Genomic DNA, 18,809 nt, shown 5'->3' with positions numbered 1-18,809 from the left:
ACTAAATCAATAGTACTTAGTTTCTTCTTCTTGCACTTACTGCACATTCACTGCTTATTAATGTATTTTAGCCTTTTTAGCTTTGATCTCTTAAATTACTGTTTTCAATGTTATCTAAATGTGTCTTTGTGGTGTGTTATATACAAAGACTTGTCTATGCTTCTTGAGTTTAAGAGCTGTGTTTTATTTCCTCTCCATTGAGTTATTAGCATTTAATTATAATTGAATCTGTCTTCAATTAGTTGGATGTGTAGTTTTTGTAAAATGTGACCGCAGAGGCAGGAAACAGTGACAAAGTGCATAGAAAGGCCTATGAGTGAGAAGGCAGATTTGATATGCTGCCTATAGATGGCTTTACTTATTGGCTGCTCTCCATCTTGAATGATTTTATCAGTGGGTGTTCAAACAAAACGCAATTTGCTGACTTTTACGAGAAGGTTTGGTCTGTTACATATTTACAGTGAGTTTAATGATTAATTTTTCTCTCCCCCAAGCAGTCTTAAGCCGCTCTCATTCAGGAGTCTGCCATACTCAGGGACCGACTTCTGCCTCAGCCTGCTCACTTCTGTCTCTTCTCTTCACCCACTACCTGTTTTTACCCTATACCGTTTCTGTCTTGCTTTTCCTCACACTTTCACCTGATGTTTTTCATTCTTATTTCCCTTTTTCTGACTTCCTATGTAGAATTAATGACTGAAATGAGCCTTACTTGGTGAGTATGAACCTTTTGTGTACATTTAAATGTGGCTAATCAACTGAGAATTAGAAATCAAAGAAACCTTTCAATTTATTCACTTTACATTTTATTGATGGGGCATACCTATACCACAGTTGTAATGTGTGTTTACAGCAAGAAAATTGTGTAATTTTGTATTGAATATTATCCGTGCATCCACTCCTGAAACCTAAGCATTACTTTCTTCTGCTTAGTAACATTTCAATCACAGATCATCCTTTAAGCAACATTTCTGTCTCATTTGAAGGGAAGTAAGTGGTTATAAAGACAGATGCAAAATGGTTATTACGGGAATTTTATGAATGAGTGAAAAATTGATGAAGCTGCAAATGCTTTCCTGATTTATTAGTTGCCAGGCAACGTGCATAGTGGGTTTAATTGATATATATATATATATTCATAAACAATTATAACTGTTTTCCACAGGAATCCTAAAATGGATATAATATGATCTGTTCAGGATATAGGAGGTTATCTCGGTAGATTTTACCTGAAATATACTCCTGTCTAAAGAGTACCAGTGAAGGTGTCTATTTTAGTGTTGAGGTCAACCATGCATCTGAAAAGTATTTCTTAAAAATGTTATATTTATTCTCAAATATGATTTTCTGTCACAAAACTGACCAGATGATACGTTTTTTGCAGACTTAATCATTAACACATTCATTCTTATTTTAGTGCTGAGATTCACAATACTGATTCTCCACTTTCACAGTGTAATTATATGGTAAAAATATATCTGGGTGGGCAAAGTCCAAGGAGACAACAGGGGTGAAGGTCTCTTCAGTCTACCCTTAAATTGCTTTATGGCCATGTTTTTCAAGGAAGCAGAGGTTTAAGGGTCAAAGCTCAGCCTGGATAAAGTAGGGGGAATGATGGGATGGGATGAGGTTTACAGAGGTAGAAGATGCACACTCATTTTTATTACTTATGTTAGAAGCCATATCAAAGCCTGTGTGTAAAATATTAATTTTGATGGTCTAAAGGCCAAGATATATTTGCTGGAAAAGCACTTCCTCCTGACTCCTATCTCACTTTCATTGAGTGACTGACCCTGATTTTATTGGTGTCATAAGGGTAACATGTTTCAAAGAAGCAGTAAAACCAAAGATCAGAAGATGTAAGACTATGTTGGATTATATTTTACAAACCTTTTTATTAGGTGTGGGTGAAGTTATCACAAGGGCTCAGATAAAAATATGCAATAAAATGATTAGAATTCATAGTCGTTGGAGCCCAACCAAAAGAGGGCAGCATTATTTCACATGTCAAACTTTATCACGGAGGAGCCATGGAGTTCAAATTTGTAGTATTGTCAAGTTCTTAACTTTGAAACGTTATTGGGATCTGGCAGTTTTAAGGTATTGGGACAATTATACTCTATAACACACACACAACAAAGAGGGGCATGTTCAATAGTTGTTTTTGTTGTTGGGGAGTGGCTTTTTATAAGATAAGCTGAACATCGAACAAACAATTAACATTTAAAACACATTTAAAAAACATACATGAAATGAGAACAAACACTAATAAAACTTAAATTGACAAGAACAATATAATCAATAAATTACAATACATTTTAAATGTTCCATACATTTTTCTTTTTTTACAAAACAGAACATTTCCTGACCTAGGACCTCGAAAGAAAGAATGAGACGTTTACAAAAGCAGGGCATTTGCAGCAGAGCAAGGTCAGTTACTGTGCACATAAAGATAACAAAAGCATTTTCAGTGATACTTTGTTATAATAACACCGTTTTGTTATAACAACCCATCCCACTAGGAACAGTGAAACACAAGTCCATCTTTGTCTAAAAGGGTCCATTTCACTTGAGTCACAGTCATTTGTTCCATCATGTAAACCTGTATTAGTGTTTGGACCCACTGAGGTAGGTTGGTGGTTCAATGTATATTTTAATTGTCAAATGAACATAATCACATAAAGGAAAATGTTTTTGTTTTTTTAAATCACACCCTATGATATTTCCAAAGACTTGGTGTTACTACCACCTTTTTTCTCATTTTTCTAGAGGAAACTATACAACCAACAATGTCACGAAATAAATACCACCTCCATGTTCTCATGCTCCGTCAGCTGTGCCTTGTCTGTGGGTCTCACCAGCTGTAACAGCATCTCCATATGGAAAAACTCTGGCTTCCAGTGGAGCTGCTGTTATCTGTGGTGGGACACCTCTTGTCATCGAAAAAAAAGAAGGTGCTGGGACTCGCTTACATATCGGACTCTCTGTAGCTTACACATCTGACTTTCAAAGTCAAAATGGTTTGTGTGCAGGAACACCTTATGTTTGCTGTTTTTGAATGATGTGCCACTTTGATGCTTTTTTCTGTACAGGTTGCTCTTTACAATAAAGCTGATGCCTTACATCCTGTTAAACTGTCTTTCTTTTCTGTTTCTGTGTGCCGTTTGAAAAGATAAAAACATGTGATTATCATGTGTTATCATTGTATAAATACGTTTTGTGTGTGTGTGTTTGTGAAATTGATATATGAGTAAAAATACATAAACACACAAGGCACTATATCTATATATCGTAAACATTTCACTCTATTAGCTGCAAAGAACAGCTCAAATTGTGGTGTTAGAAAGTCGAGCAGAAACTAGTAAGGTTCAAAATACACATCCCTCAATCCAACAAATCCATTATATTAACTGAAGTGAAAGCAAAACAGAAACAAGTTGTGCCACATGTGTTTTCTATCAGAAATGACCACGTGAAACCAAAACCACATTTGAATATTTAAAAATGTTTTCTTGTTGAAGGATAAAAAGAGGTACTGAATACAATTCACTGACATGAATAGGCTGAAGGTCAAGCCATAACATCACAGACATAAAAAAAACAAAAACATTTTGACATTTATTTAAGGGTAGATATTTTTTTGGGAGAGGATGTTTGGGTTTAAACAACTTCGTTAGTTAATAATGATTGATATTATTATAATAGAGCGTTAATTCACGTGTATTATTGGATTGATACCACAAAAACAACTAAAGGTTGAAAGAATTTAGTGTTAAAAATACACAACTATAGAAAAATACACACAATATTACAATAAAAACAGCACTTTTTTAAAAAGTGTGTGGCTTTATTATTGTACGTTTTATTCTTGCAAATTATTTACTTGTCTTTTATGTGAAGACACTTGAGCCCAATGTTATTGTAAAAGGTGATATACAAATAAAGTTGAGTATGAGTTCAGTATCACTGTGGCATTGATATGAGGAATATTGCAAACCCAAACAATCCTGATAAATGGTGTTATCACAAGTTTGAGGCAAGGCCCATTCATATTATAAAGTGTGTCAGATACTGAACTAGGTGTAACCGATGAGGCTTTTATTGTGAAAGGTGTGCATTTCCGGTATCCTTGTGCCAGCCTTCTTTGGGGGTTCAATAACCCAGCAACTGACAGCCGGTTGCTAAGCGAGTTAGCTAACCGCTAAGAGCAGCTGTGTCGTTTACACCGCCACAGTTCTGTTGTATCAGACCACATATAGCTTAATATAGCTAATTTACTAAGTATTTGTGGCTAGTGTAATTGGCTATCCTGAATTAGCCAACGTCAGCTGAAGGAGGCAGTCCTCGCAGTGCGTGGCTAGCTAGCAGAGAGGAGGGAGGGGACAAAAACTTCAAGACCTCGCCCAGCCACCGCTTCATTCCAGCAGGCAGCTACTCTCCAGACGGTGTGAGAGATCCACACCACTAAACCAGATTAATATTCGAAGGGGAGACCGGCACAGTTGTGTCAACTAAAACAAAAGCTTGACATCATGTTTAGAAAGAACTTGAAGAAGGACCCGGAGCTGTTTCAGAACGTGTCGGAGGGGCTGAAGCGGCTCTACCGGAATAAGCTGTTCCCGCTGGAGGACACGTATCGGTTCCACGACTTCCACTCCCCGGCGCTCGAAGATGCGGACTTCGACAACAAGCCCATGGTCCTCCTGGTGGGTCAGTACTCCACCGGAAAGACCACCTTTATCCGGCATCTCATGGAGCAGGACTTCCCTGGTATGCGGATTGGCCCGGAGCCGACTACGGACTCTTTCATCGCGGTGATGCATGGCGAGCAGGACGGGGTGATCCCGGGTAATGCTCTGGTGGTCGACCCCAAGAAGCCCTTCCGCAAACTCAACGCCTTTGGCAACGCGTTTCTTAACAGGTATAGTCCACAGACCACATTCGAGAGTTATTAGGCAATGTTATCAAAGCTGGTAAAGGTGCAGCTAGTTTTAATGACTTTGTATACTGCAGGGTAGCTTGTGAATTTACTCCAGGTGTAACTAAAGTCTGATTTAAATGTTGTTTATATTTCACATCATTAATCCAAATCTGTAAAGTAACTAAAGGTATAGTGGAATAAAAGTACACCATTTACCTCTGAATTGTAGTGGAGTAGAAGTACAAAGTAACAAAACATTTCCCTCAAACTCGTACTTATCTACAGTACTTGAGTAAATGTACTTAGTTACTTTACACCACTGGAACTGAGCAGTTAGAGCCCTACGTTTATTTATCCACTTGTGATTGAAATGAATAGGTTGTGTCCGTCTTTAAATATCATGTGTTAATACAGCTGTTTGTCAAGAACCGTGTCATAACAGAAGAGGATTTAAATGCCCCCTCTGCATGTCCCTACATGCAGCACACAGGTACATTCACAGAATGTTGTTGCACATTGTTCCCAGCAGTGTCAGAGCCAAGTGTGTGTGAGAGTTCTCCCTCTTTCATCCTCCTGAGAAAATGCGGTTGTTTAGTGTCAATAGCAACGTGTAAACCCCTCTGTGTATGGCAAAGCAAGTGACCGCAAGGTGCTTTCCAACATCTGATCCCATTGATAATTGAAGTCCTTTCACTTTGGGTCACGTCTTGCCAGTTAGCATTCACCTTGGCCTACTTCATACTTATTTGTATTTAAAGCTTCTGGCGTGGACACTGCTGACAGACTGTTTTGTACAAAAAAAAGTATTTTTATTTTGTATACCAAAACTTGCACAACCAAACCAGGACTGAACAATAAATGTTATTGATCTGGCAATATCGAATGCAACATCTAATTTGTATGTGGCAAAATATTTGGTATCGTAAAAATATATACCATTCTGAATGAAGTGTTGTGGTGCTAAAGAGATCACCTAGACGGCCTTCAAATCATATTATACAGGTAGAACAATGTGTTTGGTACATAACCTTGAAAAAACCACGATCATTAAACATTTTTCAAATAAAATTATAAATATGCAATAAGGATAGGTTGCTAAAATATGGTAAGTCATATCTCAGTAGCGACATCTGTCAAAGAATCCCTAATCCAGACCATATTTACTAGGTTTTGGACGGTACAACATGTCAAAGATGGGGGGAATAAGATTCCAAGCACTGGCTAATGCTCCCATGAACATAGATTTAAATATGTAGTTTTGGTGGAAGTTAAATGTTCATGGGAGCATTATCTAGTAAGCTGATTCTCTTTTCTCTTTCTTTACGCCACATATCATTTTGTCCCAATGTCACAGCATGGCCTCTTGAACTTACTTTAGAAATAGTTGTTAGTATTGCTTGGCAACATGCTGACCTTGTCATGCCCTCGGATGTAGGTGCCATAAGCCCCTTACCCCTCAGTCATAGAAGTGTTAACTCATCAGTGGAGGCCTGCGAGCCAACTCCCAATTTCACTCCACCTGTCTGTTCACGATATGAAACCTTATCACAAAGGTTTAAAGGTTTTTGTGAGACGGCCTCTTAGTATTGTTTCATTGAGTCAGCAGGTTTTACACTAGGACATTCAGCTAATCGGAAGTTGATCCACATTACCCAGAGATCCGGAGGGAACCTCCTTCTCAAAGTTTTATGAATCACTCGGTGAACCCTAGGCCTGATGGCAAAGTCTGAAAAAAACGTCCTCTTGGCAAGATCTCACATGACTCACAAGTATTGCACAGGTTGAGTTCTCACTGATTAATGCAAGATGAGAATTACAAAGAGAGAAAACTCAAGAGTGCAAGGTGGGAATGCAGAAGTTGGCAGAGCCAGTGTGACGATGTTTAGTGAACACATCTTAATCCAATCTATTGTGGGTGGATTTCAGATGACATCAGAGGGCTCACATCCAAATGTTGATGGTGTCACTTCCTGTAAAGGATGTGGGTATATCCCCTCTCTACAGGCCCAGTGGCCAGAGTGGTGGTGTCACCCTATACAGGAAAAGCCAGCAAAACAGATGAACAAATAATACATTAATGACTTATTTGTGGACACTTGACATTCATGATCTTGATCTGTTATTATGTTCAGGTTATCAGGTGGATTGAGTGGCCATATATTGTATTAGTACTAGGACTACATTTGACAATTCCCCAGGCCTATTTACTGTTATCTGTCGGGATCCCTTCCTTCAATTGTGTGAGAGTGTTTGCTTTATCTTTCATGAGTGAAAGCTTCTGCCAAAAAGAATCAGTCAAACTTAGAAAAGTGAAGTCATGCATTTCAGATAACACGCTCAAAAGAGAGGGGGTGTCAGGCCTCAAAGATTCATCTCTGGAGTTTATTACCGACTTGAGGGGAAACCAGATAAGATTTTTGTGTAAACAAAGGCTATTGTCCGTTGTAGCATCATTTGTCAAACTGTTGGAAACAATCCTATGATATCATGTGACTTGTGGTTCTCTTTGAATTCAGGCTTGAGCGGTCATTCATTGGCTTAGGGAAAGCTCACATGATCATATGTGTAGGAGCCAGGAGTGATTTCAGAGTGGATTTTGTAGTCATGTTAAGGTTTGTGGTAGGTTATATTTAGTATTTCTTTTGTTTTTGTTTGTGACACTTAAATGTATTTCGGTATGCAAGATAATGGGGAAAGTTGGGCCCCATTGAGCCATGACGCTCATAGCTGATAAAGCTACCTGTTCATGTGATAATAAGTAAACAAATGTGTTTTTGTTTTCTGAAATCTCTGTTTGAACATCGCGGTGTATGTTTAGGCCTTAAACTAAAGTAATCAGGTGTGCAGGCAACTAGCCCAGAGCAAGCCTAAAAACGTCTTCAGGAACCAGCTCCAGACAAACATTTGGAGCTCGGCTGCTCCTGGCTCAGACTAGGCCAGTTTTTCACTTTCCTTTTGAGGAGGCCAAAAGTATCTGAGTTGGCTTTCTGCTGTTGGTTGACTGAATGTGTTTTTCTCATAGAAGTAGATGGATATAGATGTGAAAGATCTGATTTTGAGTTGACAGCTTTTGGTGAAGGGGAAAATAACATTTCCAAAGGGGCACAGAAGGCCTTGCTCAGCGTGGTGCTCTTTAACTATAGTCATTCAACCTGCAGATTAGCCTTTAACTACCAGCCTCAGATAGGATTTACCCCCTCAATATAATCAGTTATTTAAGCAGAGTAAACAGAAATCAGTGTTTGGATGTGATCCACACATCTACAATTTACTCTTGGATTTGGCAAACCCAAAATATAGTGTCTGGTGTTCTCTTCTAGCTTGCACATTTTTACAGCTTTACTATTATTTACATTTCAGAGCAGTCAGGTTTCAGACTGTGTCTTGTTGCACTGAATCTTAAAAGTTTCTGTAAAAGTAACTGCACATAATCCTGAACACTTTTTCTTGCTTCTTTTTTAACTGAAATACCGCTGCAGTGTGTTTGTGCTCTGTGTGAACATTAGTCAGTTAAGCCCGAGTCAGCAAAGCTTAAGTTCCGCACCGAGCCACCCCGTCCCGCACTGTCCCGCTCCGTCATGTCCTCCTCACTCCCGGACACTGACTCTGCACGTTTCTCATACGATGTTACACAGGCACATCTTTACATACAAATTCACATGTGTGTAGGTATTGCTATCTGATGAATAGATCATTTATTTTCAAACACAACAGCATTTTAAAGTAAGCAAAAATGGAAAAGTAACACAGTTGTAAGTAACCTCCTTGTCCACATCCCTAGTGCCAGCCACAGCGCTCTGTTTCCTCTTCTGTACGGGAAGTTGAGGTTACAATGTGAAGGTCAGGAGGTGGGGACTGAGAGGAAGACCCTCTTTCATCAGCTGGGGCCAGACCCCCAAATCACATGAGAGTATTGACCCAGGTTCACGGTTCACGCCAGTGCCACAGCCTGGGGAGGGGATGGGTTTCTCACTTACTCGAGACATCATCAAACAGTGAGGAATCTCTGAGAGCTCTAGTCTCTCGGGTCCTCTGGTAGTGTCTTCTGCTTCGAAGAATTCCAGCTCAAATTCATCGGAGCATTTTTTCCCTACAAGCTCTATGTGAAAATTGTCGGGATAGATAGTTAAATGGAAAACATGAGCCAAAATTCCTACTGGAATATCATACGCTATGAGAGGGAATGGAAAAACCTGCATGTTTGTTATCTTTGGCTGTCACTGCTATTGTAATGTAATAGCATGCTTAGGATCTCTTTGCAAGAAGCCCCTCTCTCATACTTGTTCTTTGTCTTTGGGTTTTCCTTTCTCCTCCCTACGTGTGGTATGGAGTGTGTGTGTTTCTGCGCTCAGCGTGGTTGCAGCAGGAATGTAAAAGCACGGTTCTCCCGGTCTTATGACCCGGTGCCTCTGAGCTCATGTCGTGAGTATCGGTTCAGTTTGAGGGGAAGATCAGCAGAGCAAGAAGTAGTCTGAACCGTGGGGTGTTTTTAACAATCCACTTCTTTGTCCTGAGTGGGAAACCCTTGGTTTATGTAAAACCACTCATCCTGTCACGTTTCATAGTGTGCGTATCCGTCTGTGTGAGTGTGTGGGCCTTGGTTTGATTTCTGTTGAAGAGCAACACTCCCCTTTAATGTGTAAGCCCCAGTGCTTAAAGGAGACCATTGTGTAGTGACTAATGTTACATTAGAAATGACTCAGGCATACAATTCATATCTTACTATGTATTGTTCTAGTGTTTCCCTAACATTCCTACATTAATAGTTACCTCCTACAACCCCCCCACCACTGTTTGGAAAATCTGAATCACGTAGTCCCATTGCTGTTGTGGAAGAAAAACTGCACCCAAAGATCTAAACTTAGTGTCAACTGGAGCTGACACAATAAATCTATTAGTCAAACAACAGAAAGAATTTGTCTAGCCATTTTGATTATAGATTCGTAATTCAAGTCATTATTTTGAGCAGAAAATGCCACGTTTTTAATGATTCCAGCTTTTTAGTTTTGAGGATTTGCTGCTTATCTTTGTCTTATCTTTTACATACTCAATGATTTATCATCCAGAAATGAATTGGCAGATGAATCATATAAAAACTATTGTAGGCTGCAGCCCTAGTATCAAGATCAAATCAACCCACAAGTATTAACCTATTCTATTGAAATGAACACTTTTGAACTGCAGGGAATATGCTGAGGCAGCACCCTGAGCCCAAACCTCTCCTTACCGCCTACAGATACTTTGTTTGTCACCTGTGAATGTTTTAATGCAACGTTATTCCTCTTTTGTGATTGCCTCAAGGCTTGACGGTTGATTCTGAAAGCTTATCTTTAAATCATAGATAATAGAAAAGAATAGGTGTGACATTATATCATAACTAACTTATTGTCAGCCTGCCAACATTGATTGAAAGCATGTTTTGTTCTCTCGGTGGTATAACAATCAAAATCCAACCAAGAGATTTGCTTTATTGCTTCTTTAATGAGAAGAGATCGGCACTTGCACCAAAGGTTTCACTTTCAGCACATTTCAAACTGGACCCAGGTAAGATGGCTGCCATGTTTTCATCTCAGAATGCCATTAGAAAAGTTCACTGCTATTGTTGAATAAATATGGCGTGCACACTCTCAGCCGACTGGTTTTTGACTTCTCTCCCTCTATACCCCTATGCCTCATACTCTCGATCCTGTCTCTCTTCTGTCTTTACTTTCCTTCTCTGCACCCTGCACCCTCCCCTCTCTCATGGCTGTGTTTTCTCCGCAGGTTCATGTGTGCGCAGATGCCTAACGCCGTCCTGGAGAGCATCAGTATCATCGATACCCCTGGAATCCTGTCGGGAGAGAAACAGAGAATAAGCAGAGGTCAGCTGACGTAAACACCCGCACTTTACTCCCTCTCACACTCACCCACTCCCTTTAACAGAGCCGCACCCTCCCTGCTCAGCAGCTCTGCAACACTGTAATGCCATACATGCAAAATGAACTCACAGGATGTCACGAGTGCAGATATGAAAAGGAAACATGCTTAAGCAACGTACAAGCTTCCTTTCCATAAGTCTCACTCTGGTATTTCTGTAGCAGTGTGGTTCATAGGGCCGTCCAACCCGTATTTAAATCTAACACCCTCAGATCACAGCCTAACTAAACAGGTCATGTAAATCTGATGGACGCATAGGGTAGCCAAGAGAAGCACTTTGAAGTTCATTTCCTGTCTGTACCTGTGGTTTTCTACTGCACCATCCTTTTTCACATCCTTCCTTATGTTTTGTTTTTCTTTCTTTCTGTTCAGATTGGCACATAGCCAGGTTTATATTAAAAGATTAGGGACAATATGTGAAAAACATTTCCTCTATGCGGCTGTTTACCCCCTAAATGTGTCTTGTATCATTTATCACTTTATACCCGAGTCATTTCCCTGTACTGTGCGGGAATAAATACATGTATATCTTCGTCCATTTGTCCATGTGCTGTGACCTACAGGGTCACTCCAGATTTGCCACATCCACAGTTTTACTTTACTTTTGATGATCTTACAGAACTCAGGCTGCAGATAACAGCTGAACACAACTTCTGCTTTCTCTACCTGGTCCAAGCCCCGTTAAGAGGAAGCACACATTCACATGTTTTGTGTGTATTCTAGGGAAAGGATGTGGAGTAACATGGCAAACATAGCAGAGAGTTTCCCAAGACCCCCTCCCACCAGCACCTCAGGGAGCTGTGACACTGTCGGAAATCTGCCCTTTATTATTGAGTTGGATTTCCCATGACACACGGCAAGAAAAAAATTGAAAACTGTTTAACATGTAGAGTTAAAGGACAGTCACTGTACAGAAAATGTGCAACTATTCAAGGAATGGATTCATCATTTAAGGAATTGTTCAAGGAGAGATGCCAAACATTCTTTGGATATAGCTTCTACCTTTGAGAATTAGCTACTTTTCTCTGCTTTATTTGACTATCAAGGGATTAACTGACTGTTGGTAGCACATACCAAGCTATTTAAAGACATTACTTTTGACCTTTTTGAACATTCCTTTAGCCATTTTTCTGTGTTTTCTGACATTTCATTGATCACTGTTTAACAATTGAATAGAGTAAATGGTTGTCGGATTAACTGAAATTTTAAATAGCTAGTTGTAGTCCTTATAAGATTCAAAAGGAGAGACGGAAAGAGTACGGATGGTTGTCATAGAGACACTGTCAAACTGGTCTGATAAGCATCTGAAGGAAGAGTCTGCATGAATGAAATGCCGGCTCATGTCGAGGTGAGTCCATCTGGAAATCTGATACCTCACACCTCAGTTTTGTTTCTGTACATGTTTATACCTTCTTACTCTTGAAAACCAAACCTAAAAGACTCACACTCCCTCTCACACACACACATACATTATTCTCTAAACTGTTTTTATGTAGACAAAGACACAATGCTGTCCTACACAGACACACTGTACTCACTGTGTCACATATAAACAGGTCTGAGTTGGTTGTGCAGCTCAGGTGTGACGGTCATGTGTGTGTGTCACTTCAGACAGCTTTACAGTCAGAAAGAATATCATTGTGTGTTTTGTCAAGTCATGGATGCTTTTTATTTCACACTGCTCCATTTTTGATTATGTCAGCAAATGTGGCTCAGAGTTTCTTCCTGAGTGAGCAGTGAAGTGAGAAAAACTATAACGAAACTGTGATTTTACAGAACTGATTGGCATCTTTCCCAGATGACTCAAAATAGTAAAAAGCCATTTATTAAATTTAGCTGACAGAATATGTTTGCACTTGAACTTTTAAACTTGTGGACATGACATATCCCTGTAGATTTGTTTAAGTAGAAGTTTGACATTTCTCCACGCTTAAGTTATTTCTTTAAGCTAAATGGGAATCTACTGCAAATGATAAACCGAGCTGTTGAAACAACAAATTGTGTATTCACATGCCGGAATATTCCTTTTAGACCTGAAACTATTGGTCAATTAGTTGATCAACAGAAAATTAACAGCAATTATATTGATAATAGATTCATCGTTTAAGTCCTTTTGCTGAAAAAAAGCCTTGTTTCACGAAAATGAAGATGGATATATTTCACTATTTCTTTTGTCTTGCATCCCTTATGTTTTCAGGGGGCTGGTATGTGCATTTTGTTGATCCTGGACAGAACTGGGGTAGCAGTTTTTATGCTAAGCTAACCAGCACCTACCTGAAACTGTATATGTATCGTGCTGACATGCCATTAGTATCGATCTTATCGTCTGTCTTCCAGCAGGAAAGTAAATCAGTGTTTACCAAAATGTCAAATAATTGATTTAACTATCCAGGACATTTATTTAGTAATGAGACTTTATTTTAAGATCTTTAGAAGACGAATAACTCTACAGCCTGGCCTTCTTACCTCTGCTCTGCGATTGGCACATGATGATGAGGCATGTGGAAATCTGTCATCGGTGCATGAGTGTCCCCCTGCACGTCCATGACCCACATGGTAAAGACGCAGCAGTTGTCGATGCTATGTGCTATAAGTATGTTGAGACTTGAACAGCTGTTTCTCTGTGTCATTCCCTCACACTGTGTTAAAAACAGATTTGAGAGAGAATGAGCAAATGTCCTCGGCCTGCTCCCACAGGGATTGTGGACTTTAAATATTCCCCTTTTATCCTTCTGCTTTGACTTTTGTCAGACACAGCAAACTCATTTTGTCTAAGATCTATTCCTGTGTCAATCTTTTATTATCTTCATGTTTCTCTATTACTCACCCCCACCTCCCCCTCTATCGCTCCTTTTTAGAAATGTAAAATATGGTCTCATTCTGTCCATCTGCTGTATCTCTGTCCGTCTGTCTTTTGTGTACACGTGCTGAGGCTCAGACAAAAGCCAGCTATGTTGGAATGCATGTGCAGCAGATCTAGATCTGATGGTGCGACAGCCGGGATGAGCTTTGAGAGCAACTGCATTCTTCTCTAATCAGATGACACACGGACGCTAATCAGAACCATAACTCTCTCTTCCTCACTTTTCTTTTTACTCCTCGAGGCTCAGGGAAAAAGTCCCCTTTGTATCATTCCACTTAGCCTCCTTGTTTCTCCAATAACCAGAGGAAGTGAAAAGCAAACGTAGTTTCTCATAACTGACACTGCATGGCGTTTTATCGTAACACTTGTATTTCCTCTCTCAGATCTTCGTTTCCTTTTTTTCTCATTACAATCAGGCTTGTTTCTTGTACGACACGTTGCTGAATAATTTCATTCCACGTCGGGTTCTCCAAATCAAACCGTCTTTTCCCTCATACGCCTTTCCTGTTCTCCCAGTATAGCTGGTTAATAGGTAACCAGGGGGAAAGTGTCCTGCCTTGAGAGCCCTTATCTAAACATGAATGGATCAACATTACTTGGCATATGAACGTAAAACCCATCCAACCTGCTGACATACAATTGATTGACTTATTTATCTTTCTCCACTGCAGTATGCATGTTTACTATGTAAGCTCAGTACTAGTGTAAGAATGTAACACATGCATTCAAACTGACATGAGAAGAAAACAAGGTAACGACAATCCATTAAAGTCAGTTCAGAGCAGTGTGCAGCGTCCTTTTGAACCTACCTTTACCGACGTGTTCTAATACACGGAGTTGTTCAGAGTTGAATCTCATTCGGTTAATCACCAAGTATTAGCCGAAGAAACCAGTGTAATGTCAGCCAGAAATAAAACAGGTTACGGCAGAATTGTCACTAAAATAAACTTTAGACAACTAAAAAACCGAGCGGTTGATATGACACTTTGTCTGAGTATTATCTTTCCTTCCTAAAGTCACAGTAATACAGCATCCTTTTGTAAAAGTGATGTTAAATAGTTGTATCCGGACTAAATTCACCCAGGATTTAACGTTTTCCTGACCTATAATCAGTCAATCAGCTATTTTAAAACAGCGGGAGATAATCCCGCGAATCAACTGAACACAAATAGCAAGGAAAATGTTTTAGGATTTCACTTTTTTATGTATATTCAGTGTTTATGAATTGAGTGTTTATCAGTATAAAAAAGTAAATATGACAAAGAGAATGTATAGTAATATGTTTACTAGAAAAGAGTGGGTTTTCATTTTCTGATTTGAATATCATTTGGATGTCTGATCTGTGGTCATGTTTTAATGTTCTGCATCAGCTAACTACTCCTAAATCCGAGTAGGCGCAATACTGAAGGTCATCAGGGGTCACATCGGTGCTTGTGTGGATCCCGTCTTTAATCCGCTGCTCTCTCCTTCTCTCTCTCCAGGGTACGACTTTGCGGCGGTGCTGGAGTGGTTTGCAGAGCGCGTGGACCGCATCATCCTCCTGTTCGACGCCCACAAGCTGGACATCTCAGACGAGTTCTCCGAGGTCATCCGAGCCCTGAAGAACCACGAGGACAAAATGAGGGTGGTGCTGAACAAGGCCGACCAGATCAGCACTCAGCAGCTGATGAGGGTCTACGGAGCGCTGATGTGGTCTCTGGGGAAAATCATCAACACACCTGAGGTAAAAAAAAGACAGAAATCTGCGTGTATATGTTTTTGTAATTCACAAATTCCTTTCAATGGAAAATGTTTTAATCTGAGACTTAAATGTTAATGTTTTAGGGAAACATTTTCTCTTTTAGATCCGTCTGGTCAGGTGACTTTCCCAATGATAGTGTCAGATTTAAGGAACATCATAGTGTTCTCAGTTTGTCACCGTAACAAAACACTTGTGCTACCTAATATCGTGTGACCCGGCTTGTCTTAGGATTTCTCCCTGACTGTGAAGTTAATGTTTGATCCGGGGCTATATTCATAAACCAGTCGCAGAGAAACCTTTGGAACATGTAGACAATTATTCATTGACTTTGAGAGTGCTGTGCTTTGTGAAGCTTCTCTCCAGGACACATACGTGTTAAGATTGTCTTATTGCTTCACTTTGTACCTCACTCTCCTGAATTACATTGTCACACATCCTGTTTATCTATTTTCTCTGTGTTTATTTGGAGTGTACACATAAGAGCGTCTGGTTAAACCAGCTTTCAGCATCAATGTTTAACAGAACACTTGTGAAATAATTTCCTCCCATGTGTGTGTGGGCAATATTGTGTATCCTGATGAACAGCAGAGATTAATGGAGGTTAACTTGAGCCACGGTCATTCCAGGTGGTGCGCGTGTACATCGGGTCGTTCTGGGCCCAGCCCCTGTTGGTGCCAGACAACAGGAAGTTGTTTGAGGCAGAGGAGCAGGATCTGTTCTTGGACATCCAGTCGTTGCCACGTAACGCAGCTCTGCGCAAACTCAATGACCTCATCAAACGAGCACGCCTCGCCAAGGTTAGTTAAAAAGAGGCTCATTTCAGGTCAGGACCAAAGGGCTGCTTCCATCGTCCTGCTGCTAAAGCGGCTAAAAAAAAAAACATGACTTTAAAAGTTGCCTCAGTGGATCTTATTTTCACTCTCGTTCTTTCTCTTTTTCTCACCCCCTCTCCTCAAACCCCACAAGAGGGGGAATTCACACCGAAAATCCTCTTTTATGCAACTCTGTCAGTGTTTAGTTTCTTTATTAACTAAAGGCAGAAGTAAGTGCAATGTTATGTCTTAATGTAGATTTCATGAATTCAGAACTTTTAAAGTCCCCATGAAACACATCAAATACTCATTAGTCATGTTGCTTCAGCAGATAAATGGGAAATCAGACTACTGGTGTCAAACAACACAGTAAAGTCCAAACATTCAAGTGAAGTAAGAGTTTGCAAAACATACTTTTTCAGTGGGGGGTCAATATGACTTTGTGTTGGTAGCCTCTGTCGATGTTCATTCTGTGACCTGGGATGTTCGGTTAAAGACTCTGTTCCTTAACGCAGTTCATACAAAACCACAGTTTAATCATCGCTGAAGAGATGTCCTGTTCCTTCATGGTGTCCAGGTGCAGGCCTACATTATCAGCTCTCTGAAGAAGGACATGCCCAGTGTGTTTGGAAAGGAATCAAAGAAGAAGGAGTTGATTGCCAACCTGGGAGAGACCTACCATAGAATCGAGAAGGAGCACCAGATCTCACCCGGAGACTTCCCCAACCTCGTCAAGATGCAGGTAAGATTCAATAAAAGCCCGAGCCTGAGCTGTATCAATCAGAGTTACATAGTTGACTCTATTTCTGGCGTGTTGCATAACGCTTCATAAACAAACAGTTCAGAGTAGAATGACCTCCTGACCTTTACTCTCTTCACATCTTTGCCTTCTCTTTCCTGCCCGGATGGGCCAGGACGGGGGATGAGATTTATTTTTCCTGGTTTGTCAGGAAATCCTGCTTCTTGTATGCTACACACATAGGTAGCCATTGAAGACTGATCTATTTCCATCACCAATTCCTGTTTTCTCTCAACCCCCTCATCCCTGCAGGAGCTGCTGAACGCCCAGGACTTCACCAAGTTCGTAGCGCTGAAGCCCAAGCTGCTGGAGGCGGTGGAAGACATGCTCGCCAACGACATCGCCCGTCTCATGGCCATGGTGCGCCAGGAAGAAGCCGCCATGCCCAGCCAGATCGTGAAAGGAGGAGCCTTCGAGGGAGTCATGACGGGGCCCTTCGGTCACGGCTACGGAGAGGGAGCCAGCGAAGGCATCGACGAGCTGGAGTGGGTGGTGGGTCGCGACAAGCCCACATACGACGAGATCTTCTACACCCTCTCTCCAATCAACGGCAAGGTGTCCGGCGCCACAGCCAAGAAGGAGATGCTGAAGTCCAAGCTGCCCAACACGGTCCTGGGGAAGATCTGGAAGCTAGCCGACGTGGATAAAGATGGCCTCCTCGATGATGACGAGTTCGCCCTGGCCAACCATCTGATCAAGGTGAAGCTGGAGGGCCACGAGCTGCCCGCCGCGCTGCCTGAACATCTGATCCCTCCGTCCAAACGTGGCTCATCCCTCGAGGCCTAGAGGGGAAGGAGAAACAGGAGGAGGAGGAGGAGGAGGTCTGGAGATCAGCCATGTCATCGCTCTTCATCGTGTTCAGAACTCTCCAAACACAAGCAGGCATCCTCCTCCATCAAGCTGTGAGTCTCCAGGCACCAGGAGGACGTATAGCTGTGATCTTTTTCACCCAGAGAGAGACTGGAGGGGGGAGGTCCATCTTTGTGCATTAGGGGATAATATTTAGGTATCTATTAGAATTAACTGGGGGTTGATTTGCAAACTGATGAAAGGACATTACCCGATTATGAACTGAGGAATGGATGTTGCATGATGGATTTGTAGATCCTGTGTAAAAGATGTCATCTTAAGTATACAGTCCATATTATTATATGTTGATCCAAAGAAATATAGTTTTTTTTCCCATTTGGAGAGAGAAAGAGGAAATAAATCAAAACAGCTGTTTAGAATTGTTTTATCTATATTTTTGTATTTCCTGACTGTTAACTTTGACACTTTCCAAATGCTTCCCTTTTTATTATTTTGCCAGATAAATAAAAAGGAATACTGTACCATCTGAGCCGCAGACGTATGCATTTTTATTGACTCGTTCTATGATATATTACATTGGAGTTCAAGACAATCTCATTGATATCAAAGAATCCACTTCAAAGTCCTCCTCATTACTTACAAAGCCCTCAACAACCAGGCCCCCCCCTACCTCACAGACCTGCTGCACCACCACACCCCTTCCCGCTGCCTCCGCTCATCAGAAGCCAACCTCCTATCCATCCCCACCCGCACCAATCACCGGACCTGGGGGGACAGAGCCTTCTCCGTCGCTGCCCCCTCCCTCTGGAACTCACTCCCACAACCCATCAGAGACTGCACCGACCTCACCACCTTCAAAAAACTCACAAAAACTCACCTCTTCAATCTGGCTTTTAATGCGTGATTGCTTTTGTATTATTTGACTTTAACTTTAACTATATATTTATTTG

At 40.9% G+C, this 18,809-nt stretch overlaps 1 protein-coding gene across 1 annotated transcript; it reads left to right on the top strand.

Moving 5' to 3' along the window:
• The first annotated feature begins 4,148 nt into the window (after positions 1-4,148).
• ehd1a (EH-domain containing 1a) lies at positions 4,149-18,388 on the top strand. The gene is made up of 6 exons (XM_010767941.1): positions 4,149-4,918; positions 10,682-10,779; positions 15,179-15,420; positions 16,065-16,235; positions 16,828-16,992; positions 17,302-18,388. Exons 1-6 carry the CDS (start codon positions 4,530-4,532, stop codon positions 17,833-17,835), a joined length of 1,599 nt encoding a protein of 532 aa, XP_010766243.1. The 5' UTR covers positions 4,149-4,529; the 3' UTR covers positions 17,836-18,388.
• The last annotated feature ends 421 nt before the right edge of the window (positions 18,389-18,809 follow it).

This window comes from Notothenia coriiceps, unplaced genomic scaffold (assembly GCF_000735185.1).
Source record: "Notothenia coriiceps isolate Sejong01 unplaced genomic scaffold, NC01 NC01_scaffold00004927, whole genome shotgun sequence".
Lineage (NCBI taxonomy): Eukaryota > Metazoa > Chordata > Actinopteri > Perciformes > Nototheniidae > Notothenia > Notothenia coriiceps.
Note: the sequence above shows the minus strand (reverse complement) of the source record. Positions and strands in the feature narration are given on the sequence as shown.

Coding starts and splice junctions, on each gene's coding strand:
- ehd1a (XM_010767941.1), top strand. CDS start 4,530: ATGTTTAGAAAGAACTTGAAGAAGGACCCGGAGCTGTTTCAGAACGTG. Junction 10,780..15,178: donor GAAACAGAGAATAAGCAGAG/GTCAGCTGACGT, acceptor CTCTCTCTCCAG/GGTACGACTTTGCGGCGGTG. Junction 16,236..16,827: donor AACGAGCACGCCTCGCCAAG/GTTAGTTAAAAA, acceptor CATGGTGTCCAG/GTGCAGGCCTACATTATCAG.